Consider the following 26860-nt stretch of genomic DNA (forward strand, 5'->3'; position numbering starts at 1 on the left):
CAGTTTCTAAGGAGCACAAGATTCTTTTGTTTCTGGGCTGGGTAGTAACTTTCAACTCTTGTCGTTTTAAGGGTTTTTAGATTAAAACAGGAAAAAGTATGACTGTTTAAAGGTGGTAATTCTCTTTTGATTGTGGAAAAAAATTTCTCTGCCGTGTTTTCCCACCGATTGCGAAGTCTTCAAGGATGGGCGACGGACGGCGTTCGTACCGGCTGCCCGCCCTCCAGAGGCTTCCAGCAGACGGCCGTCGTCTCCGCTGCCGCCAGGACAGCCGCCCTCCGCGCCCCGTGGCCGCCTCTGCTCCAGACGCTGGAAACGCGCCTCCCCCGCGGCGAGCGTCCGGGGACGCAGGGGACGACGCGTGACGCCACGGGGCCGCCGCCCAATCAGACGCGGCGTCGCGGAAATTTTGACCTTTAAGGCGGCGCGGGCGTCGAGCCGGCCGGCGCTCGGCGGGATGGCGGAGGAGGCGGCGGTGGCCGTGTGCGTGCGCCTGCGGCCGCTCAACAGCAGGTAGGCCGTCGGCAGCTCGGCCGCTCGCCCTTGGTGCGCGGTCCCGGCCCGGGCGAGAGACGGGCCGGCCGGGGCTTCTCTCGACGCTGCGCAGCCGGCTCCCTGCGCGCTGGCCGCTGGCCCGGCCGCCCGGTGTCCCGGGGCGCGAGGCCCAGGCTGCTCGCTGCGCCCAGGCTTCGCTCCGGCGGCGGCTGGCTCAGCGTTCAGGACGCTGCGAGCCTGATATTCGCCCATTTGGAATTCTTTCCTTTTGGTACAGTGTAGACACTACCGTCGTTGCCCCGTGGATCTTACATTCTAGAGGAGGAGACACAGAGGTCATGAACCCTATAGAGAGAGCAGGAAGGGCAAGAAATGATGTCTGTTTGCTTCTCTAGTCTCTGCCCCTCCCTCAGAATACTAACACATTTTTGCATTTGAGAAATATGTGTTAAATGTTACTGTGTTAAATAAAGGGGAATATCAAGACGAGGACTTCCCTCTTGTCTAGGAGCTCATTATCTAATGCGTTAGAAGACAGCTCCGGAACAAAACCATCACGACACTGTGACAGGTGCTGTGACGGGCAGGTGGGGAGTGTGCCGGAGGGGTCATTAGCCCCACAGCGAGATGACGGCGTGGGAGACGGGCAGGGCTGGTGTCAGGAAAGTCCTGACACTTTTCAGGGAGAAAGAATAGTTACGTTACTTGATGGAAACGGAAGTCGGGGTATTCCAGGCACAGAGGGATTAAATCTCTTCTCTTGGGGGAACCTTCAGATAGTTGATTTGTCTTGAGTTAGGGTGTATATAGGAAGTCAGAGGAAGCAAAGGTTGAAGAGAGAAATAAACATGATCGAAGTCTCACGTGCCGTGTGTTGAGGATTTCGGATGGTTTTGAAAGATGTTAAGCAAGAAGGATAATCGGAGTTGCGTTTGAATGTATCTTTTCAGCATACAGTGCTGGGTGGGGGAAGGGCGTGAAGACCTTCCCAGGGACGCTCCGGTGAGAGGGCAGGAGGTCAGGGAAGCCCCATTGAAGAGTGGTGACCCCTTAAAGGTGGACTTTCCACATTTCTCCCAATTATAGTATAGGTCATTACCATCCTTTAAAATATTCTTCAGAAGACGAAATCTTTTAAATTATCTTTCATATAACAGACTTCAAAACTAGTTATAAAATGCACTGTTTTTATTCTTTTAGAGAAGAAGCTCTTGGAGAAGATACGCAAGTTTACTGGAAAACTGACAATAATGCTATTTATCAAGTTGATGGAAGTAAATCCTTCAATTTTGGTAAGCTTATAATAGCATCAAAAGTAAACATATTATCCTTTTCCTTTTAAGAGTACAAAAGGCTTATCCAGAATACTGGATTTGACATTAAAGATAAGACTAAGCCGTCTGTAAACTGCTTCAGTGGAAGATTTGAAAAATTGCTCATCCATCCTTTATGATAAGTAAGATAATGAATTGATGTTTAAAACACAGTTATAGTCATAATGCCTTATGACTGAAACTAACATTTTTCCTCTTATTCATTAGTGTATTTGTGGCCTAAGACTCCGTAAGCCCAAAATATGTTGCTTAATGTCAAGTCATCTTTAAGATCTTTCAGTTAGGTATATTCTTTCCACAATTATTTTCAAGAAAACTCTTTAAAGAATAAATAGTGAAGATATTCCTTCTTGGCTAGAATACAGCGGGTACCTACTGCCCCTTTTGTGGAGCTTGTCATATGGTGGGAAGAAAGACTTTAGACTACTAATTACACTTATGATGACATGGCTTTGTGGGAGTTTCTAGCAGGGGATCTAACTAGCTTAGGTACCCGGCACCTGTAGGATGAGCGAGAGCTAGCTAGGGCAAAAGGACTTGGAGGCCCTCAAGGTTGGCCAGGCTGATTTGTGTATTGATTTAGCACATTCTGTATAGTGCTGACCATGTGCCGGACACTGTTCTAAGCACCTCATATATATTAACTCATTTAATCCTCCTAACAAGCCCATGTGATAGGTACCTTCCCATTTTAATGAGGAACTGAAACGCAAATCACACAGCCAGCAAATGGAGGAGTCAGATCTGTGTTCCAGCCACACTGCCATGCTGCCACGTAGGCACCACAAAGCACAGTAAGGTCCCCTCAACAACCTTAGGAGTGAGAGTGATTAGGTTGTTGACTTAGTGTTATGCTAGAAAGCCAATATCTAAGCCTTTAGAGTAAAGATGTATAGAATAGAAAATGATTCCTGGTAAAGGACTATTTGATAGTATCAACATAAATTTTTAAAAGGTAGAACAGTATGTTCCAGAGATGATAAAACCAAGAACAAGGGATACACAGGCATTCTGACTCAAGTGCTGCAGGTTCTCAGTAGCTGTGTATGCTCACAAGGGGTTTGGACTCACCTACCTGTCTGAAGCAGCTGGTATTAAGATTTGAATCATCCTGCCATCTCTCCTTGCCCTGAACTCCTGACCCCTGGCAGCATTCAGATGGCACTTTGGTTTTCCATAGGGTTCTACCTGCAAGTGCAGATGTTGGTCATGGTGCAAGCCGTGTGAGCACTGAATTTCTCAAGACAGTTGATACATTTCCCTCCTGACTGACAAATCCATTTCTTGGGGGCTTTCTAATGTGAGCCCACCACTGAGAGAGTGGTCCATTTTTGATGCACCAACAAATGAGAGACCACATCCTGGACTGGTGGATTCATCATGGCAAGTGCTACCTAACCCCAGCCCTCAGCAGCCAGCCAACCAGCTGTTCTCTGTAACACTTCAGCTTGGCTCGGTGCTTTTCTTCCAATTGTCTGTGTTTCTTGGTTTAGTTTGAGCCAGGCCTTCTTGCTAGATATGTTATAAACACTAAAATTTCTCAAAGAATAGTAATAGTTTGCATTTCCTAAGTATTAACCATATGTTCACAGTAATTCTCTAAGGAAGATAATATATATTCACTTTACAGGTTAGGGAAGTGAGGCACAGAGACATCATCCACGTTGCCCGAGGTCACATAGCTTGTAAGTGACAGAACCAGGATTTGCAGGCAGTCTGATTCCAGATCCCCAGGTTCAGCCACTATGCCTCACTGCCTCTTGAAAGCACATAAGATAGCTGACTTGTGTTTTTTTGTGTGAGAACCAGCACATTTTACTTTATAGAGAAGTGTATTTTCAGAGGACCAATAAGTTGAAGAAAATATTGTGAGTTAAATATTTTATCATACCATATCCTGACAATTTTATTTCTTTGGGCAGCTACTAATTCAAAGTGAAAACACAGTTGATTTGTTTAGTTTAACTTGTGTGTTTTTTTTTTTAGATCGTGTCTTTGACAGTGATGAATCTACTAAAAATGTGTATGAGGAAATCGCAGTACCAATCATAGATTCTGCCATACAAGGCTACAATGGTTTGTATCCACTGCAGAAACGTTTTATTTAGTCTTGGGTGTGTGTTCAACAGTATTGATAGTTTTACATACTCTCGATGCTTTTTCAATCTTTGTGTGTGTGTGTTTTTGTGTCCCCAGGTACTGTATTTGCCTATGGGCAGACTGCTTCAGGAAAAACATATACCATGATGGGTTCAAAAGATTATTTGGGAGTAATACCCAGGGCAATTCATGACATTTTCCAAAAAATTAAGAAGGTAAATAGCCAAATTTCCGGTACATACGGGTAAAAGCAGTCACCTCTTGTCATGGTGGAAGGAAGCAGGTTTACAGTTCTCTTTCGATTATCCACGGGGAAGGAAGAAAGGCATAGCGTACATTTGCTTTCCCCACAGCCTTGCTTTAGAGCTTAGAGTCCTTTCATTCTTTCCCTTGAATCCTGAAGCAGTGCTGCTCCTGTCACAAAGCAGGCATTGAGGAACAAGAAATCTTAACCCTGCCTTTGAGGAGCTGTCCGTGATCGTTCAGGAGCAGGAGAGGGTAGATGTGGTGAGAAGACCAGGATAGGCAACCTAATCAGTTAAGGCGGGTTTTCAATTTGTTTTTTCCTTACTGTTTTAATGATTTTTAATGTTCTTATTTGAACATCTGTTTGTAGGGTTTTATTTTAAGCTTAGAGAGTTGGACTGGGCACCCTCTTCTTCGAATTTTATGATGCCATACTTTTCATTATTTCTGAAACAATGCTTTTATATTTCTTTTTTTTTTTTTAAAGATTTTATTTTTTCCTTTTTCTCCCCAAAGCCCCCCGGTACATAGTTGTGTATTCTTCGTTGTGGGTTCTTCTAGTTGTGGCATGTGGGATGCTGCCTCAGCGTGGTCTGATGAGCAGTGCCATGTCCGCGCCCAGGATTCGAACTAACGAAACACTGGGCCGCCTGAAGCGGAGCACGCGAACTTAACCACTCAGCCACGGGGCCAGCCCCAATGCTTTTATATTTTTGTGTTTACTTTTGTCAATATAGAACCATAGGATTTTTTTTGTTTGTTTTACAAAGATAACTTCTCAAAGAATATTTTAATGTTTATTATGAGCACATCAACATTCAGTATTAGGTTTTCATAACTGGGTGATCTCTGATGTTTTTACATATGTTTTCCCCTAGTTTCCTGATAGGGAATTTCTCTTACGTGTGTCCTACATGGAGATATACAATGAAACCATTACAGACTTACTCTGTGACACTCAAAAAATGAAGCCTTTGATAATTCGGGAAGACTTCAATGTGAGTAACAGTGGCTCAAACAATACAGTTACTTATTGGGATTATAGTTCATGAACATTAACCTTTACTTTCCATTATTTTTTAAAATGTCTCCTGTTTCTGTGATTTGTTTTTTGTTTTCTTTCTTAAATGTTTATGAGATCATCTTTTAAGTGATGTGTATCATTTTGAAATGTTGACAGTTGTAATATTTTTGTGTAAGGGCCTCAAAAGAACAAGATGGAAGTATCAGGTTAGAATTTGGTGTGCTTTGGTATAGGATATAAATTGTAAATATCATAGATTTACTTCTTATTTTTATACAGAGTAATATTCTCCATTTTCTACTTTTAACTTCTACAAATTAATTCTGTAATAGTTTGCACCTTCTCTTGAGATGCACACTTTTAAGTGACTTCTATTTCTCTACTCTTCCCATCATTAACCTTGTTTCAGAGGAATGTATATGTGGCTGATCTCACAGAAGAAGTTGTTTATACACCAGAAATGGCTTTGAAGTGGATCACAAAGGGAGAAAGTAAGACTTTATGCTGTATTTCCTCAAAACACTTGTAGAATAGTAAAAACTATTCACTTGAATGTATTTAGGCTTCAAATCACACTTTTCACTTTTAAGCTACAGTAAAAGTTAATGTTTTTCTTTGGATTTTAATATATGCCGCTGAAATATGACTCATTTTTACAGAGAACAGACACTATGGAATCACAAAGATGAATCAAAGGAGCAGTCGTTCTCATACCATTTTTAGGATGGTGGGTAATTCTCTCTCTACTTGGTCTTTCCAATTAAGAAGACACTAATTTTTCTACAAGTTGCCTTTTCTGTCTAGATTTTGGAAAGTAGAGAGAAAGGTGAACCCTCTAATTGTGAAGGATCTGTCAAGGTGTCCCATTTGGTGAGTATTGGTAAACCCTGCTAATGTACTCTATGGGCCAAAGCAAAATTTAATTCAGCTGCTGGATGTTTGGTTTCATAAGAACTGTTAACTAAATAGGGAAAAACATCTATAAATTGGTAGTTTATTCTTATCGGTAGCATGAGATAACTAGTTAAAATATAGGAAAAATTCGGGGGTCTTTCTTCCTGTTATGTTATGGCTGCCATCTCCTAAAATTTAGATGTAATGGTTGTAGGAGTTGAGGCCTTTCCTAACCAGTAACGAAAGAGGATTTGGGTTTTTTTTTCCAATCTACATTTAAAACTTAAAGTAATCTTGGAATTTGGTGATTTTTTTTTAACTTAGTCTCAGCCAGTAGAATTGAGACTTGTGAGATCAACAGAAACCTAGATGGGATGGTTAAAAAATAAATCACATATTCAAGTTCGTTCTTAAGTACAATAAAAAAATACGTTTTATATTATGAGCACAATGTTTTATGGTTTTTATTTTTTTTAATGAAAAAAAATTACATTTATTTAACCGATGGAAATGTTGCCACTGTTGACGATGTATTCAAAGTATGCATTCTGTAGATGGCACTCTCTTTGGTTTACAGCACAGGCCTTCCCATGCATCCTCCAAGTTGTGTTGGATCATATGCTGATTCACCCAGAGTTTCTTTTTGTTTTCAAATGGAGTGTTTCTTCCAATAAACTTTATTTTTCCCCCAAGGTAGTTTCTTTCTTTCTTTTTCTTTTTTCTTACTGTTCTGTTGGACATGCGTGTCAGTGAAAGCAAATTAAAATGAATTGAGGGGGTTTGCGGCATTCTACAGATCTGAAGAATTTATTGCAACAGGAGAAACCATTGTGGTCTTTCTTATCATTTAATTTTAACAGTCCGTAGATACTGGGACTTTTTGTTCCCCCTTAATTGCAATTTTTCTCCCAAATGGTGGGTTGAATTTATTTATTTATTTATTTATTTTTTATTGAGTTAATGATAGGTTACAATCTTGTGAAATTTCAGTTGTACATTACTGTTTGTCATTCGTGTTGTAGGTGCACCACTTCAGCCTTTGTGCCCACCCCCCACCCCACCTTTCCCCTGGTGGCCACTAATCTGGTCTCTTTGTCTACATTTTTAAATTCCTCATGTGAGTGGAGTGAATCAGAGATTATCCTTCTCTAACTGGCTTATTTCACTTAACATAATTCCCTCAAGGTCCATCCATGTTGTTGCAAATGGGATGATTTTGTTCTGTTTTGCATCTGAGTAGTATTCCATTGTATATATATATACCGCATCTTCTTTATCCATTCATCTGTTGATGGGCACTTAGGTTGCTTCCATATCTTGGCTATTGTAAATAATGCTGCAGTGAACATTGGGGTGCATAGGACTTTTGGAATTGCTGACTTCAAGCTCTTTGGATAGATATCCAGTAGTGGAATGGCTGGATCGTATGGTAGTTCTATTTTTAATTTTTTGAGGAATCTCCATACTGTTTTCCATAGTGGCTGCACTAGTTTGCATTCCCACCAGCAGTGTATGAGGGTTCCATTCTCTCCACAACCTCTCCAACATTTGTTAATATTAGATTTAGATATTTTTGTCATTCTAATGGGTGTAAGGTGATATCTTAGTGTAGTTTTGATTTGCATTTCCCTGATGATCAGTGATGATGAGCATCTTTTCATGTGCCTATTGGCCATCCGTATATCTTCTTTGGAGAAATGTCTGTTCATGTCTCCAGCCCATTTTTTGATCGGGTTGTTTGATTTTTTGTTGTTGAGTTGTGAGAGTTCTTTATATATTATGGATATTAAGCCTTTGTCAGGTATATGACTTGCAAATATTTTTTCCCAGTTAGTGGGTTGTTTTTTTGTTTCAATCCTGTTTTCATTTGCCTTGAAGAAGCTCTTTAGTCTAATGAAGTCCCATTTGTTTATTCTTTCTATTGTTTCCCTTCTCTGAGTAGACATGGTGTCCGAAAAGATCCTTTTAATACTGATGTCAAAGAGCGTACTGCCTACGTTTTCTTCCAGAAGCCTTCTGGTTTCAGGTGTCACCTTTAGGTCTTTGATCCATTTTGAGTTTATTTTGGTGAATGGTGAAAAAGAATGGTCAATTTTCATTCTTTTACATATGGCTTTCCAGTTTTCCCAGCACCATTTGTTGAAAAGACTTTCTTTTCTCCATTGTATGCACTCTGCTCCTTTGTCGAAGATAAGCTGTCCATAGGTGTATGGTTTTATTTCTGGGCTTTCAATTCTGTTCCATTGATCTGTGCACCTGTTTTTGTACCAGTACCATGCTGTTTTGATTACTGTAGCTTTGTGGTAAGTTTTGAAGTCAGGGATTGTAATGCCTCCCGTTTTGTTCTTTTTTCTCAGGATTGCTTGAGCAATTTGGGGTCTTTTGTTGCCCCATATAAATTTTAGGATTCTTTGTTCTAATTCTGTAAAGAATGTCATTGGGATTCTGATTGGGATGGTGTTGAATCTGTAGATTGCTTTAGGTAGAACGGACATTCTAACGATGTTTATTCTTCCAATCCATGTACATGGAATGTCTTTCCATCTCCTTATGTCGTCATCCAATTCTCTCAAAAAGGCCTTGTAATTTTCATTATATAGGTCCTTCACTTCCTTAGTTAAATTTACCCTAAGGTATTTTATTCTTTTTGTTGCTTTTGTGAATGGTATTGTGTTCTTGAGTTCTTTTTCTGTTAGTTCGTTGTTAGAATATGGAAATGCTACTGATTTATGCAAATTGGTTTTATACCCTGCAACTTTGCTGTAGTTGTTGATTACTTCTAAGAGTTTTCCAATGGATTCTTTGGGGTTTTCTATATATAAGATCATGTCATCTGCAAACAGCGAGAGTTTCACTTCTTCCCTCCCTATTTGGATTCCTTTTATTCCTTTGTCTTGCCTGATTGCTCTGGCCAGGACTTCCAGTACTGTGTTAAATAAGTGTGTACAGTACTGTGTTAAATAAGTGATGATACATGTCTCGTCCTGTTTTCATGGGGATGGTGCTCAGTTTTTGCCCATTGAGTATGATGTTGGCTGTGGGTTTGTCATATATGGCCTTTATTATGTTGAGATAGTTCCCTTCTATGCCCATTTTGTTCAGAGTTTTTATCATAAATGGCTGTTGGATCTTGTCAAATGCCTTCTCTGCATCTATTGAGATGATCATGTGGTTTTTATTCCTCAGTTTGTTGATGTGGTGTATCACGTTGATTGATTTGCGGATGTTGAACCATCCCTGTGTCCCTGGTATGAATCCCACCTGATCATGATGTATGATCCTTTTGATGAATTGCTGAATTCGGGTTGCCAAAATTTTGTTTAGAATTTTTGCATCTATGTTCATCAGTGATATTGGCCTGCAGTTCTCTTTTTTCGTGGTGTCCTTGTCAGGCTTTGGTATCAGCGTGATATTGGCCTCATAGAATGTGTTAGGAAGTGTTCCATCCTCCCTAATTTTTTGGAATAGCTTGAAAAGGATAGGTATTAAATCCTCTCTGAAAGTTTGGTAGAATTCCCCAGGAAAGCCATCTGGTCCTGGGGTTTTATTCTTTGGGATGTTTTTGATTGCTGTTTCAATCTCTTGCCTTGTGATTGGTCTGTTCAAATTGTCTGCTTCTTCTTGAGTGAGCTTTGGGAGATTGTAGGAGTCTAAGAATTTATCCATTTCCTCTAGGTTATCCATTCTGTTAGCATAGAGTTTTTCATAGTATTCTCTTATAATCCATTGTATTTCTGCAGAGTCTGTTGTTATTTCTCCTCTTTCATTTCTGCTTTTGTTTATTTGAGCTTTCTCCCGTTTTTTATTTGTAAGTCTGGCTAGGGGTTTGTCAATTTTATTTATCTTCTCAAAGAACCAACTCTTTGTTTCGTTGATCCTTTCTACTGCCTTTTTTGTTTCAATAGTATTTATTTCTGCTCTGATTTGTATTATTTCTCTCCTTCTGCTGACTTTGGGCTTTGTTTGTTCTTCTTTCTCTAGTTCAGTTAGGTGTAGTTTAAGATTGCTTATTTGGGATTTTTCTTGTTTGTTAAGATGTGCCTGTATTGCAGTGAATTTTCCTCTTAACACAGCTTTTGCTGTATCCCATATGAGTTTGTATGGCATGTTATCATTTTCATTTGTTTCTAGGTATTTTTTCTTCTTTAATTTCTTCAACGATCCATTGCTTGTTCAGTAGTGTATTGTTTAGGCTCCACATCTTTGTGCCTTTCTCAGCTTTTTTCTTCTAATTAATTTCTAGCCTTATAGCATTATGATCGGAGAAGATGCTTGTTATTATTTCAATTTTTTTTAAATTTGTAGAGGCTTGCCTTGTTTGGCAACATATGGTCTATCCTTGAGAATATTCCATTTGCACTTGAGAAGAATGTGTATTCTGCTGTTTTAGGATGAAGTGATCTATATATGTCTATTAAGCCCAATTGTTTTTTCATTTAGCTCCACTATTTCCTTGTTGATTTTCTGTCTGGATGATCTGTCCATTGATGTGAGTGGGGTGTTGAGGTCCCCTACTATTATTGTGTTGTTTTTAACATCTTCCTTTAGGTCTGTTAATAGTTGCTTTATGAATCTTGGTGCTCCTGTGTTGGGTGCATAGATATTTATAAGTGTTATTTCTTCTTCATGAAGTGTCCCTTTGATCATTATATATTGTCCCTCTGTGTCTCTCTTTACCTGTCTTATTTTGAAATCTGCTTTGTCTGATATAGGAATTGCAACACCTGGTTTTTTTTTGCTTGCTATTAGCTTGAAGTATTGTCCTCCACCCTTTCACTCTGAACCTGTGTTTGTCCTTGAGGCTGAGGTGTGTTTCCTGGAGGCAACAAATTGTTGGATCTTGTTCTTTAATTCATTTTGCCACTCTGTGTCTTTTTATTGGAGAGTTCAGTCCATTTACATTGAGAGTGATTATTGATTCATGTGGACTTAATGCTGTCAATCTGTTGCTTGTTATCTGGTTTTCCTGTGTTTGTCTTCCTGTGTGCTTTAGCCTACCCATTTAATACTGCACTTTCTTATGCTGGGTTTCTTAGCTTTTTCCTTATTTATGTTTTGTGGCTTTGTTGTGTTTTTTAGTTTAGTGTCTACCCTGAAGTTTGTATTTTGAATCTCGTGTATAATATAGTCTATTCTCTGGTGGTCTCTTACTTACTTGGCCTAGACTAATTTAGTCCCTTTGCTCTTCCCCTCCTAAATTATTATTTTCATTTCTTTTTTTTTTAAGATTTTATTTTTTTCCTTTTTCTCCCCAAAGCCCCCCAGTACATAGTTGTATATTCTTCGTTGTGGGTCCTTCTAGTTGTGGCATGTGGGACGCTGCCTCAGCGTGATTTGATGAGCAGTGCCATGTCTGCGCCCAGAATTTGAACCAACAAAACACTGGGCCGCCTGCAGCAGAGCGCGCGAACTTAACCACTTGGCCATAGGGCCAGCCCCGTTATTTTCATTTCTTATTCCAACTCGTGTTATGAGTTTGTAGTTAGAGTGATAAGATCCACTTTGCTTTGGTAGTTTCCTTACCTTTGTCCTAATGCTATAGGTGAATATTTGCTATCCTATTCTGGTTCTATTTATCTGTCTCCCTACTCTGTGGATTGTGTCCCCTTTCTCCCTTTTTTCTTTTTTCAGGTATGAGAGCCTTCTTGAGGATTTCTTGTAGTGGAGGACTTTTGGTTACAAATTCCCTTAACTTTTGTTTGTCTGGAAAAGATTTAATTTCTCCCTCACATCTGAAGGATATTCTTGCTGGATAGAGTATTCTTGGCTAAAGATTTTTATCTTTTAAAGTTTTGAATATGTCACTCCATTCTCTCCTAGCTTGTAAATTTTCTGCAGAGAAATCTGCTGAAAGTCTGATAGGAGTTCCTTTGTAGGTTATTTACTTCTGTCTTGCTGCCCTGAGTATTCTTTCTTTGTCTTTCATTTTTGCCATTTGTACTACTATATGCCTTGCAGTAGGTCTTTTCACATTGACAAATCTAGGAGATCTGAAAGCTTCCTCTACACACATTTCTCCCTCAATCCCTAGATTTGGGTAGTTCTCTTCTATAATTTCATTAAGAACACTTTCTGCTCCATTTTCCTTTTCCACGTTCTTGGGAATTCCTATTATCCATAAATTCTTTCTTCTCATTGAATCCGCTATCTCTCAGAGATTTTCCTCATTTTTTTTAACTCTTAGTTCTCTTTCTTCCTCTGTCTGGAGCCATTCGGCCTGTATATCTTCAATTATGCTAATTTGCTCCTCTCTGGTGTCTACACAGGCATTCAGGGAGTCCGTATTCTGTTTCATCTGGTCCATTGTGTTTTTCATCTCTAGTTATTCTGTTTGATTCTTCTTTATAATTTCAATCTCTTTTGTGAAGTAACTCCAGAACTCGTTGGCTTGTTTCTCTATCTTTCTCTCTATCTCATTGGGTTTTTTGATTATAGCTGCTCTGAACTCATTTTCACTTAGTTTACCTATTTCTAAGTTCTCAGGACTTAATTCTGTGTTTTTATTGTTTTCCTTCTGGTCTGGAGCTTTTATAAATTGCTGGATGGTAGAGGAGCGGTTTTTTCACATGGTGGTAGAATTGAGTTGCAGTTACAGCCTGTTGCCACTATATGGGGGTTGAGAGCCGCGTGTTTTGAGCTCTCCGCCTTCGGACAAGATGGCAGCACCCAGCATTGTTTGCCAGGGGGAGGGGCTGTTTTTCTGGCTCGCCGATCTGGATTTGGATCAGTTCTGTTTTCTGGTCTCCTGAGGCCCTGGGTTTATGGGGTCCCCACACACGGAAGCTTTCCCCCATCAGCGGGTTTCCACTATACCGGCGGCAGGAGTCCTGGGCAATCCCCCGGTCACGTGGCCCCTCCCCCACTCCTTCCCTCACCTGCGGCAGTGATCCCAGACTCTAGGGGAGGGAGCGAAGTTCTCTCCTACCCTGTTCCAGCTCCTCTGAGGCCAGCAGCAGGGTCTCTGTCCTCCGTCTTTTTGATACTCTAGGTCTCTGATCTCCTGGCATTAGGTTTATTAGCTGAAATTCAGTTTTTTTTCAGTCCTTTGTTGTAGTTTGGAGGGGAGAGAGTCCCAGGTCACCTCACCCCGCCATTTTGCTCCACCCACCCCGTCCATGAGCACAATGTTTTAGACTGTAAATCGCTTGAAGGGAAGAGTAATGTCTAATTCATCTTTATAGCCCCAACACATCGTATGTAGTTTATATTCAATACCTGTTTGTTGAATGAGTGAACATAAGCATTATGCAAACACTCCTTACCACATAAGTAAACCTCCCATTTCCTTCTTGCTGCGCTGTATCAATTCTCTCTGTTTTTGTGCTTCCTTCCTATTCCTTACCATTATTACTTTATTCTCTGTCTTCAGGACCTAAATTCTTTAGCTTGATGTGGGATACGATTTAAGATTATTCTGTTTGGGAGCTGGCCCCGTGGCCAAGAGGTTGAGTTCTCATGCTGCTTTGGAGGCCTGGGGTTTCGCCACTTTGGATCCTGGGTGCGGACCCAGCACTGCTCATCAGGCCACGCTGAGGTGGTGTCCCACATAGCACAGCCAGAAGGACCTACTACAACTAGAATATACAACTGTGTGCTGGGGGGCTTTGGGGAAAAGAAGAAGTGGGGGGGAAGATTGGTAACAGATGTTAGCTCAGATGCCAATCTTTAAAAAATAAAGATTATTTTATTTGAAAACTTCAGGGAAAAAACGAGTAAATCTATAATATGTTTATTCACTTTGAGATTTTGAAAAATCACTCAAGTATCTAATTCTAGTTCACCCCAGTTATTTTACTACACAGTATAATGTCTATTATAATAGCCTATTCTTTCTTCAGTTTAACAATAAAAAACCCCACAAAACCTAACTTCTGTTTTGTTTTCCAAACCTGGCCTGTGATATTTCACTGCAATTTTTAACTTTTCTCTTAATAATGTAGCTTTAATACTCTTGACATATTCAGTGATCCATTTGGTGACTTTTCTTGTGTTCTTTGATGTTCTATTATCTGGCGACCTTAGATATCATCAAGTCCAGCCCTCCAGCCTCCCGCTCACTCTAAGTATCTTCTTGGAAAGAAGTCTTCCCCAGAGTCATTTTCTGGCTCTTTGGAGGGAGTCTCTGAGTGTCTCCTGGCCTTTCTGGGAGAATAATATCCAGGTTCTCTTAGCTCTGCTCCGTCTCTGTTCCCTTCTGTGGCTTCTTTTCCCTACCTTTCTAACAAAAACTCAGGCGTGTTCTGTGGCCTTTCTTACTTCCCCGTTGCCCTCTGACATTTGGTTCACATTTGTCTTTTGATGACAGCCATATATTTATTTTGTCTAGAGCTCTGAGTTCTAATTCATATCTTCCTAAAGATTGTTATAATGGTGTGTCTCACTGATATCTCAAATTTTAGTGTGTCTAAAACCAAGTTATTTCTTCCTACCATGATGAATATTCCTTTTTCCAGTATTATCAGTGTTATCCTGGTCACCTAGGCTGGAAACCCAAGTCAGTTTCACCTCATCTTTTTCTGCCTTCTCTTTTGTCCCGTCATCCCCGTTTTTTATTGATGCTACCCTTTAGCATTCCATGGGTGTCATACTCAAGTCCTCATCTCTTGAATTACTGTATCATTCCCCTGGACCTGGCCCCCATGACCTGGTTTTGCTTCTTCAGTCTGTTATGCAGATTTCTGATGTCACTAAGCTTGTGTCGTGTCACTTCCTTGGACAAGATCTGGCCACTCTTAACCAGTCTAACTTGACGTCCTTCTGCTCCATGTGCGCTCCTCTCTTAAGGATAGGTTGGGCCACTTGGTATCTTTGAACACTAATGCTTATTCCCATCTTTATACCTAAGTTCATGCTGCCTTCACCACCACTTCACCCCTTTATTATGTATCTAGGCCATCTGTGGTAGATACTACACAGGAAAGGTGAGACTTCTTTGAATGTTTTAAAGAAAGAAGTATCTGAGACAGGACTCCAAAGCAGAAGTGTGTAATCACCTGCTCATCACTGGAGGTCTCCACAGAGACAAATAATTTAAATCTTTGACTTTCTTTTAATGCATTAAGAATATTTGCGGAGGCTTTACAGTGTTCTGAGCCCAGGACTGGGCTCTGAGATTAAAAGAGTAAAGAAGACATCCCTCCATACTTACTGTCTCCATGGCAACCTCCCTAGTCCAGGCCGCCTTGTCTCCATTCACATTCCTGCCCCAGCCTCCTAACTGGGCTCCTGGCTACGGTCTTGCCCCTCTCCAATCTGTTTGCCCCCCAGGGGCCCAGGTGACCCTTGAGGAAGTTCAGTCAAGCATGTCACTCTTGTCAAAGCCGTCCAATGGCTTCCCATTGCATCCCAAAAACCCGCTTCTGTACCCTATCTTGTCCCATCTCTCCTTCACCAACTCTGCCACACTGCCCTTTCCATTTCTTGAACACACCAAGCTCATTTCTGCTTTGTGACTGGTGTGCTGGTTGTTCTTTAATCTGGAGTATGGTTCCCTTGGTCTTTGCAGGGCTGGCTCCCTCTTCTCCGTCCTTCCAGATCTTAGCTGAATTGGGGGACTTCCCCTGCCATCCTGCCCAAAGAGCCTGTCCTGTCCTTTCCTCTTCCCACTTCTAACACTCTGTTTAAATTGTCTGTATTACGCTTAACATGCTATGTTTCTTATTTGTTTGTCTTTTTCTCTCCTCTCACTAACTTCCTCCTCCCCGAGTCCCACCCTGTGCAGAACATAAGCTGAGAGCAGGGTCCTCATTTGCCTGTTGCGCTGCCATATCCCTAGCACCTAACGTGCTGCCTGCAGCACGACAGGCAGTCAGTTCTTTCCAACAATATTTGTGAAATGGAAGAGAGGCCCATGGTTTTAAAGATGCTACAGTGTGGTCAGAGACGCAAATAACTAGCTCAACACAGTAAGTGCTATAATAACCAGTCATATCTATAAAGACCTCTGGGTACACCGTTGAAAGGTCAATTCATTCACGGTATAGGGAAGGAAGGATCAAGTTGACAAAGCTACACTGGGAAGGTGGCAGTTGCCTTTGGTCGTGAAGGAAGAGTAGGGGCAGACTAGAACATCAGAATCAGTGAAACACAGGGAATGGCAAAGGGTAGCTGTGCATGGTGTGGAGGGCATAGTCCGTAGTTCAGCCAGAGTTAAGAGTAACTGATGGACAGAAATGAGGCTAGAGCAACACAAGTGCCGGATTATAAAGAATCGTATTCACCATGGTAAGATTTCGAACTTTGTGTAGGAAAGTGAACCTATTCTGGCAGCATTATGGAGGAGGTATTATAAAGAAGGAACAAGATGTTGAGCTCAGTTTGACTCAGACAAGGGAAGGCTTAAATAGTGAGGTGAGAAACAAGGAAACAGATGGGGTGTTCAGATAAACCATGGGTTAAAAATGTTCTTCCAGTACTTTGGATTTTATTATTTCAAGTTACACTTCCTAAAGGTTTATTTTCATCTCCTGCAGAATTTGGTTGATCTTGCAGGCAGTGAAAGAGCTGCTCAAACAGGTGCTGAAGGTAATGAAAACTCATGAAATATTTTGGTCTGAAAGTCCTCCTGTTCTTTAACAGAGTAAAAGTGCCACCATGCATTTTAGAGACTAATAAAGTAATGATAATTTTGTGATAAAAGTCTTTAACAGAAAAAGCAGCTTCCTTATCTGGCTTATTATCTGCTTTGTGCTGCTGTAGCGTTAGTTAAAAAGATGAAACTCTGTCGTTGACAGGATTTATAGTTGGAAAGCTCCTGAGAGTCCCATGAACACCATAATCAGTAAGGAAATTCAGAAAAGTGGCAGGATACAAAATTAATCTATAGACATGAGCACCTCCTAACACAACAGCCGGTTGGAATATTTAATGTACGAAAAGACCCCCTTTGCAATAATGACTTAAAAGGCATAATACCTAGGAAGAAACTCAACAAAAATTGTATAAGACCAAAATAAGGAAAACATTAAAACAGACCTGAAAGAGGTAACCAAACACTGAGACAAATGAAAACGCATACTTAGATGGGAAGTTTCAGAACCATAAAGATGTCAGGCCTCTCTCTGTGTTAGTTTCCTGCAGCCTGACATAGAGACACTCAGCTGAGTGTGGCCTGTACCCACCACACCAGTGGATCCTCAGACCTGTGAACAAGAAATAAATGCCTGTTGCTTTAAGCTGGCTTGTTAAACAGCAGTATTCCAGCAATAGCTGAATAACGCACCTGTGCAATAACTGCTGTTCAGAAGGATTTGTTGCAGTATTTTTTGTGTACATGGCAGATTGAACACCTGCATGTCCCTCAGCAGGGTGCTAGGTCAATAAATTCTGATACATCCATACAATGGAATTCTATGCTGTAAAAAAGAGTGAAAAAGACCAATGTTTACCAATAAGATAGATGATATATTGCCAAGTGAAAAAAGCAAAGTGCAAAATAGTGTGTATAGTATGTTACTATTTATGTAAAGAAGAAAGGGGAAAAATTAATACGTATGAACTTGTATTTCTAAAAATCTCTAGAAGAATAAACTAATAATAGTTCTTGGTTAGAGCGATAGGAACTGGTTGAAAGGAGAATAAAGTGAGAGAAACCTTTTTCAGTAGACTTCCGTTTAAGACATGTGAGCATATTAACAGTTTAAAAATAAGGACTTTTGGTTGTGAACCTCTAGGAACTAACTTGGTTGCACGTCATTAGTTGCCTGTATTGGAGGTTTGGAAAAATAGATTTGAATTGAGGAGTTCGAGGAGCTCTTTTAGGACGTGGTGCAGACATGGGCTTTCCTGCATTCTTATTCTTTTCTTAGTCGTCTTTTTCGAGCTGTTTCTCTTGGGTGAGAGCCTTTCTGCTTCACGTGATGGGTGGGAGGAAGGGAAGGGCGCCTGTCAGCAGTGGGAGGAAAGGTGGGCGCAGATCTAATTTGAAGCACAGACTGTAGCATCTGACCCTGCAATTTCTAATTTCTCCCATAAATTACTAATAAGTTCATCATCTAGTACAGGGGCCAATTTGTTTTCTTATTTATTTAATAAATGCAGGTGTGCGACTCAAGGAAGGCTGTAATATAAATCGTAGCTTATTTATTTTGGGACAAGTGATCAAGAAACTTAGTGATGGACAAGTTGGGTAAGTTTGTCCCATTGTACATTTACCTATTAATGCTTACGTTTTTCATTAGGTTGAAAATTATGATATTTCAGTGACACTCAAATAAATGTACTGATACCCCTGTATGTTCAAAAGCTTCTGTGATTCTATGAGCATGCGTTGCTTCTTATATGTATGACCGTGACCTACTAAATTTACTTTATATTTTAAATATTTTCTAGTTAGTAGTTTTGCTCTGCCTCAAGTAACCAGTAAAGAATGAATTTTTTAAACTGTAGCAAATTTAAGGTTCTGCGTTAAAAATAAACCACTTTTGTTATATAAAAAGTTTTACTCTTTTTCTCCCCAAACTCATCTCTCACTAAGTGGTTTCATAAATTATCGAGATAGCAAATTAACACGAATTCTCCAGAATTCCTTGGGAGGAAATGCAAAAACACGCATTATCTGCACAATTACTCCAGTGTCTTTGGATGAAACCCTGACTACTCTCCAGGTGAGTTTGATTTTTATCTCGAATCAATATGGGGGAAATCATCTTTCAGAAGGAAAAATTAGCTACTAAAATTAGGTGTAATTTTTTGTAATTGACATAACATACCTGTTAAAATAAAATTGGTGTGTCTACTAAATAGCATTCCTTAATCTTCCCAAACTTCAATCATTCATATCCTGCCTCCCCAATTTTTGCCACATCCAACAATATTTTATTGAAATTGACTTGATTTTTTCTTAAATAACTCACTTTTTAAATTTAACTTATTATAAAAGGAAACTTTCTATCAGTCCCATAAATGAAAAACTGGTTATCACTTGGAACAAACAGAAGGTGACCCAAAAAATGGGTGTGCGTGTTTATAACAAAATAATTCTTAAGTTCCTGCTAACAAATTGTTGCCTGCCTTTGCTCTGAGCCTAAGGCCTGTATTTTCTGTTTTCAAAAGAAAAGAAGAATGAGAACTGTCAGTAGAATAGCTGTCTCAATGAAGGGTTCAGTGTTATTTAATGGGCACCCTCACGTACCCAGTTAAAGTTACTTTTGACACTCATGCTCTAAGAAACATCACTTTAAGTAGCTATTGAGCGCTGGATCAAGGTTCTGTCAGAGAAACAAAGGTAGGAGATAGCGTTCCTGGCTTCACAGAATTTATAGTCTTATAGTGAAGATAAGACCTGTCTTCCAGCGTGATTTCCTTGGATTAAAAGTTAAGTGGCTAATAAGTAGGACAGAGTTCAAAGGAAGGAGAGGTGCTTTTGACTGGAAGTGAAGCTTCAGCGCAGAGGGAGCATTTGCCCTGGACTTTGAGGAGTAGATGGATTCCAGTGAGCCAGGGTGTGTAGGCTCTCTGTTGGCATCTGTCTTCAAGATATTTCTCTGACCCTCCTGAAGACTAGTGGCAAAGGTAAGTTATGGACATTGTTACAGGGACGTAGAATGCTGTGTGTTCAGAAGCTGTAAGCCACCTGGGAAGCTTTTACTGATGTTTCTTTACAAAAGAAAATTACAAGAAACCTAAATATTAATTAAACTAATCTTTTGGTGTCAACGTTTAACACTCTTGTATTTTTTCCCAGTTTGCCAGCACTGCTAAATATATGAAGAATACTCCTTATGTCAATGAGGTGTCTAGTGATGAAGCTCTCCTGAAAAGATATAGAAAAGAAATAATGGATCTTAAAAAACAATTAGAGGAGGTATGTATGAACTGTGTATTTCAGTAAAGAATAGAGATGGATTTAGAATTGAGATCTGCCTACATGCCCAGAGACTCTTAAATCCTCAATATCTGAGTTCTACAATCTAAATTTAAAACAAATAGTTTTTAACTAAGGAGAAATCAACCCGTAAAAACTTTACTATAAACTGCAAGATTTGGTTTCTTGAAATTATTTTAGATTTTGTTTTTCATTTCCAAAGGGCAAAATTTGAGATTTTCAAATGGGCCAAGTAGAGATACGTTTTTTTAAGAGATAAAAACTGTCACAAATACAGAGAATTAGGTTAAAAAGAGAGACCATGAATAGTGTTTAAAACTACTTTGTTTCATTTTACATTATCTTGAATTCCTCTTCTAGCCCTAAGATAGCAATCTAATAAGATAGCATAATTGCTTGTCATTACCATTTGTTTGTTTAAACCATCATGGTCCCCAGTCTGTAAAAAACTTACATTTTACTGATCTTTTTAAAAATGACCTAAAATGTCAAATGGCGGTCTTAGAAGGATCTCTCTTCCTTTGCTATAGGTATTCAAGTCTCTGCTTTATGATTTCTCTGCCTATTTATATATTTTTAGTCAATTAATAGAATTGCTTTAACAGCATTGATATAATCTTATACATGGCATATAGAATAGTGACATGAGGAGAAATGTATATTTTACCCTATTATAAGTTTGAGAAATTATTGATTATGGTAACTGCATATTGGTGTTCTGCAGGTAGGGCATATTTTATTTCAATAAAATTAAAATTCTCAGGCCAGCCCTGTGGCCTAGTGGTTAAGTTTGTTGCACTCCACTTTGGCAGCCCGGGTTCAGTTGCCGTCCGCAGACCTACACCACTTGGCGGCCATGCTGTCCTGTTGTCCCATGTACAAAATGGAGGAAGATAGGCACAGATGTTAGCTCAGGGCAAATCCCTTTCAAGCAGAAAGAGAAAGATAGGTACAGATGTTAGCTCAAGGTGAATCTTCTTCAGCAAAAAAAAAAAGAAAAGAAAAATTCTCAAAACTCACATACAAATTTATATTTTTTTAAACTATACTTTCAAGGTTTTAAAACCTACCTACATTTATTAACGTAACCCAATATTACATTCTTTAGGTTTCTTTAGAGACTCGGGCCCAGGCAATGGAAAAAGACCAATTGGCCCAACTTTTGGAAGAAAAAGATTTGCTTCAAAAAGTGCAGATTGAGAAAATTCAAAACTTAACACGAATGCTAGTGACCTCTTCTTCCCTCACATCACAACAGGAATTAAAAGTAAAATTTAAAAGACAACAGCTTCTTTTCTTCTTCTTTTTTATTATTGTTTTTTTTAATTGCAGTAACTTTGGTTTATAACAGTATATAAATTTCAGGTGTATATCGTTATATTTCAATTCCTATGTAGATTATATCATGCTGACCACCAAAAGACTAATTACCATCACCACACATGTGCCTAATCATGCCTTTCAACCTCTTCTCTCCCCCTTTCCCCTCTGGTAACCACCAATCCAATCTCTGTTGCTATGGGATTGTCTTTTGTTGTTTTTATCTTCTATTTGTGAGTGAGATCATACAATGTTTGACTTTCTCCCTCTGACTTTTTACTCTCAGCAGCAATACCCTCAAGGTCCATCCTTGTTGTCACAATTAGCCAGATTTCATCCTTTTTTATGGCTGAGTAGTATTCCCTTGTGTATATATACCACATCTTCTTCATCCATTCATCCCTTGACGGGCACCTAAGTTGCTTCCAAGTCTTGGCTATTGTGAATAAGCCTACAGTGAACATAGGAGTGCATGTATCTTTACGCATTCACGTTTTGACGTTCTTTGGATAAATACCCAAGAGTGGAATAGCTGGATCATATGGTAGGTCTAGTCTTAATTTTTTGAGCCATCTCCATACTGTTTTCCATAGTGACTGCAGCAGTTTGCACTCCCACCAGCAGTGTATGAGGGTTCCCTTCTCTCTACATCCTCTCCAACACTTATTGTTTCCAGTCTTGTTAATTATAGCCATTCTGACAAGAGTGAGGTGATATCTCATTATAGCTTTGATTTGCATTTCTCTGATAGTGACGTTGAACATCTTTTCATGTGCCTGTTGGCCATCCGTATATCTTCTTTGGAGAAATCTCCATTCAGATCTTTTGCACATTTTTGAACTGGGTTTTTGGTTTTTTTGTTGTTGAGATGTATGAGTTCTTTGTATATTTTGGATATTCACCCCTTTTTTGATATATGGTTTACAAACATCTTCTCCCAATTGTTAGGCTGTCTTTTCCTTTTCTTGATGGCTTCCTTTGCTGTGCAGAAGCTTTTTAGTTTGATGTAGTCCCATTTGTTTATTTTTTATATTGTTTCTCTTGCCCAGTCAGGCATGGTATTTGAAAATATGCTGCTAAGACCGATGTCAAAGAGTGTACTGCCTATGTTTTCTACTAGAAGTTTCGTGGTTTCAGGTCTTACATTCAAGTCTTAAATCCATTTTGAGTTGATTTTTGTGCATGGTGTAAGGTAATGGTCTACTTTCATTCTTGGGCATGTGGCTGTCCAGGTTTCCCAACACCATTTATTGAAGAGACTCTACTTTCTCCATTGTATGCTCTTGGCTCCCCTGTCAAAAATTAGCTGTCCATAGATGTGTGGGTTGATTTCTGGACTCCTGGACTCTGGATTCTGTTCCATTGATCTGTGTGTCTGTTTTTATGCCATACCATGCTGTTTTGGTTACTATAGCTTTGTAGTATATTTTGAAATCAGGGAGTGTGACGCCTCCAGCTTTGTTCTTTTTTCTCAGGGTTCCTTTGGCTATTCTGCGTCTTTTGTTGTTCCATATAAATTGTAGGATTCTTTGTTCTATTTCTGTGAAAAATGTTGTTGGAAATTTGATTGGGATTGCACTGAATCTGTAGATTACTTTAGGAAGTATGGACATTTTAACTATGTTTATTCTTCCAATCCAAGAGCATGGAATAGCCTTCCATTTCTTTACATCTTCTTCAATTTCTTTCAACAATGTTTTATAGTTTTCAGTGTACAAACCTTTCACCTCCTTGGTTAAGTTTATTCCTAGATATTTTATTCTTTTTTGTTGCAACTGTAAATGGGATTATATTCTTAATTTCTCTTTCTGCCACTTCCTTGTTAGTGTATAGAAACGCAACTGATTTTTGTATGTTGATTTTGCATCCTGAAACTTTGCCGTATTTGTTTATTAGTTCGAGAAGTTTTTGGTGGGTTCTTAAGGGTCTTCTATATATAAAATCATGTCATCTGCAGCTAGTGACAGTTTCACTTCTTCCTTTCCAATCTGACCGCTGTTTATTTCGTTTTCTTTCCTGATTGCTCTGGCTAGGACTTCCAATACTATGTTAAATAAGAGTGGTGACAGTGGGCATCCTTGTCTGGTTTCTGTTCTTAGAGGGATAGCTTTCAGTTTTTCTCCATTGAGAATGATATTAGCTGTGGGTTTGTCATATATCAGCTTTATTATGTTGAGGTACTTTCCTTCTATACCCAATTTATTTAGAGTTTTTATCATAAATGGATGCTATATCTTGTCAAACGCTGTCTCTGCATCTATTGAGATGATCATGGGATTTTTATTTTTCATTTTTGTTAATGTGGTGTATCACGTTAATAGATTTGCAGATGTTGAACCATCCCTGCATCCCTGGAATAAATCCCACTTGATCATGGTGTATGAAATTTTTAATGTATTGTTGTAGTTGATTTGCTAGTATTTTGTTGAGGATTTTTGCATCGATGTTCATCAGTGATATGAGCCTGTAATTTTCTTCTTTTGTGTTGTCCTTGTCTGCTTTTGGTATCAGGATGATGTTGACTTCGTAAAATGAATTTGGAAGCTTCCTCTCTTCTTCAATTTTTTGGAAGAGTTTGAGAAGGATAGGATTAAGTCTTTGAATGTTTGGTATAATTCACCAGGGAAGCCGTCTGGTCCTGGACTTTTATCTTTTGGGAGGTTTTTGATAACTGTTTCAATCTCCTTACTGGTGATCGGTCTATTCACATTCTCTACTTCTTCTTGATTCAGTTTTGGAAGGTTGTATTAGTCTAAGAATTTATCCATTTCTTCTAGATTATCCAGTTTGTTAGCGTATAGCTTTTCATAGTATTCTTTTATAATCTTTTGTATTTCTGAGGTATCTGTTGTAATTTCTCCTCTTTGATTTCTGATTTTATTTATCTGAGCCTTCTCTTTTTTTCTTGGTGAGTCTAGCTAAAGGTTCGTCGATGTTGTTTATCTTTTCAAAGAATCAGCGCTGAGTTTCATTGATTTTTTTTCCTGGTTTTTTTTAGTCTCTATTTCATTTATTTCTGCTCTGATTTTTATTACTTCCTTCCTTCTACTGATTTTGGGCTTTGTTCTTCTTTTTCCAGTTCCTTTAGGTGCACTGTTAGACTGTTTATTTGGGATTTTTCTTCTTTGTTGAGGTAGGCCTGTATTGATATAAACTTCCCTCTTAAAACCGCTTTTGCTGTATCACATAGACTTTGGCCTGTCGTAGTTTCATTTTCATTTGTCTCCAGATATTCTTGATTTCTCATTTGATTTCTTCTTTGACTCAATTGTTGTTCAATAGCATTTTGTTTAAGCTCCATCCATTTGTGGCTTTTCTGATTTTCTTCCTGTAGTTGATTTCTAGTTTCATACCATTGTGGTCAGAAAAGATGCTGGGTATTTTTTCAGTCTTCTTAAATTTATTGAGACTTGTTTTGTGGTCTAATATGTGATCTGTCCTGGAGAATGTTCCATGTCCGTTTGAAAAGAATGTGTATTCTGCAGGTTTGGGATGGAATGTTCTATACATGTGTACTAAGTCCATCTGGTCTAATATGTCATTTAAGGCCAACGTTTCCTTATTGATCTTTTGTTTTGATGATCTCTCCTTTGGTGTAAGTGGATTGTTAAAGTCCTCTACTATTATTGTGTTGCTATTTCTCCTTTTATGTCTGTTAATAATTGCTTTATATGTCGAGGTGCTGTTATGTTGGGTGCATAGATATTTGTAAATGTTAAATATTCTTGTTGGATCATTCCCTTTATCATTATGTAGTGCCCTTTGTCTGTTGTTACAGTTTTTATTTTAAAGTCTATGTTTTCTGATATGAATATTGCTACCTCAGCTTTCTTTTCATTGCCATTTTCATGGAGTATCTTTTTCCATTCCTTCTCTTTCAGTTTGTGAGTGTCTTTCAGTCTGAAATGCATCTCTTGTATGCAGCACATATATGGGTCTTATTTTTTTTATGAAAGATGACAGCTTAAACTTGATATATAGGGAATAGAATTGGTATTCTTATATGCTTATTATATAGCTATGTGTTTCTTATCCTTTGATACAGTATATTTTAGGAAAGAACCTTTTGTGTATTTGCCTATACCTCAACAACACCTAGAACGTTCATTAAAAATACTTAACCCTGATTCCCATATGAAGAGATCCTAATTCAGAAAGTCTGGGATGTAGTCAAGGAATCTATTTGCACTATACTTCTTATGAAATTCTAATGAAATTGATTAGGTGATTGGAAACCACAGGTGTCTAGAGTATGTGGTAATATTTTCTATTTAATGAAACAGAAATAGTAATCTCAGGAAAATTTATCTAGACTATAAATCAACATAGTAATCAAAATTCTGGCTTCCAGTCTGTGTGCTTTTGTTTTTACCAGAGTAGGGGTTTATTTATCCAGCAGATGTTTTGGGGAGTGATAGTGTCATGGTTAAGAGAATGGCCTCTGGAGCTGGACTTTCTGGATTTGAATCCCAGTTCTGTCAATTCCTAACTCTCGACCTTGGGCCCTTTCTTAAATACTTTTTGCTGCAGTTTCCTTATCTGTGAGAAAGCTTGATCCTCACCTCATAGGACTGATGTGACAATTAAGTGAAGTGATATATAGAATGTGCTTAACACTATACTCTCCATACAGCAAATCCTCAATAAGTGTATGCTGTTAAGATTATTATTAATAGACGCTACCTTTAAGTCCACCATACCAGGTAAATGGAAGGCATCAAAACCATCTGTTGGCTCAGCCATGAGTAGGAAACAGCCCAAGGAAAGGGGTAGGGAAAAGTATGCTGGTTAGACATCTACATGTACAAAAGCTTGGAGTCGTGAGAAAACATATTTCTTGGACTTAAAATATTCTGGTGGCAGGGGCATTTAAACCACATTGTAGGATTCGAACATTGCATTATGCTAAGGATATGGGAAAGCCTTGTAGGTAACATGATTGGAATTGCTGTTTAGAAAGATGTGGCTACTGTGTACCTACAATTGATTGGGCCTCCACAAGGCTTGTGGCTCTGGAGATGGAAAAAAAATGGGTAAATTGGAGAGCTATTTGGGAGACAGACTCGACAGAACTTTGTGATTGTTTCAACATGGGGACATGGAAAGGGAGAAGGAAGCATCTAGAATGACATGCACACATTACTGGGCTTGCTGGATAGCTGGTAGCAGTATTTGTTGAGTTAAGGAACATTGAGTGAAGAGCAGTGGAGCTGTCCAGTGTTTTATTTGGGTCAGCTCTAGTTTAAGGTGTCAGGCAGTTGAAAATGCAAATATATGAAAATCAAGTGAAAGATCTGGGATGGAGATATCAATTTGGGCATTAACTACTGCAAATCCAAATTAAAGTCGTGAGAATGGATGAGCTTGCTCTGGGAGCATGTTGAGAATGAAAAGAACAGAGGGCCAAAGATAAGATCCTCCCAAACAACTTTTTAGGTAAAAGCAAAAAAGAGGAATGCCTAAAGGAGCCCAGGTTTAGCTCTAGAGTTAAGAAAGAAACCAGGTGAACGTGGTAAACTAAAAGAAGAGAATGTTGCATAGCGAGGTCACATTCTATGTCAGTGATGTCACGTTCTGCTGAGAAGTTAAATAAGACAAATATAGACTAAAACTTTTTGGATT

General features: G+C 39.0%; 1 protein-coding gene across 6 annotated transcripts in view; it reads left to right on the forward strand.

Annotated features, from left to right (window-relative positions):
* The first annotated feature begins 413 nt into the window (after positions 1–413).
* Positions 414–26860, forward strand: part of LOC139044378 (centromere-associated protein E-like) — a 50061-nt gene continuing 23614 nt past the window's right edge. For 3 of the 6 annotated variants that reach the window (XM_070503872.1, XM_070503870.1, XM_070503869.1), the window contains exons 1-13: positions 414–513; positions 1696–1787; positions 3816–3905; positions 4026–4144; positions 5054–5173; positions 5609–5690; positions 5859–5926; positions 6004–6069; positions 16566–16617; positions 18133–18220; positions 18569–18698; positions 19778–19897; positions 21027–21185. In XM_070503872.1, the coding sequence (XP_070359973.1) occupies positions 458–513; positions 1696–1787; positions 3816–3905; positions 4026–4144; positions 5054–5173; positions 5609–5690; positions 5859–5926; positions 6004–6069; positions 16566–16617; positions 18133–18220; positions 18569–18698; positions 19778–19897; positions 21027–21185 (1242 nt within the window). In that variant the 5' untranslated portion in view covers positions 414–457. The remainder of the gene's footprint in view (positions 514–1695; positions 1788–3815; positions 3906–4025; positions 4145–5053; positions 5174–5608; positions 5691–5858; positions 5927–6003; positions 6070–16565; positions 16618–18132; positions 18221–18568; positions 18699–19777; positions 19898–21026; positions 21186–26860) is intronic. The other 3 variants (XM_070503873.1, XM_070503871.1, XM_070503875.1) reach the window with 1 other exon arrangement.

The sequence above is a fragment of the Equus asinus genome, unplaced genomic scaffold (assembly GCF_041296235.1).
Source record: "Equus asinus isolate D_3611 breed Donkey unplaced genomic scaffold, EquAss-T2T_v2 contig_803, whole genome shotgun sequence".
Taxonomy (NCBI): Eukaryota; Metazoa; Chordata; class Mammalia; order Perissodactyla; family Equidae; genus Equus; species Equus asinus.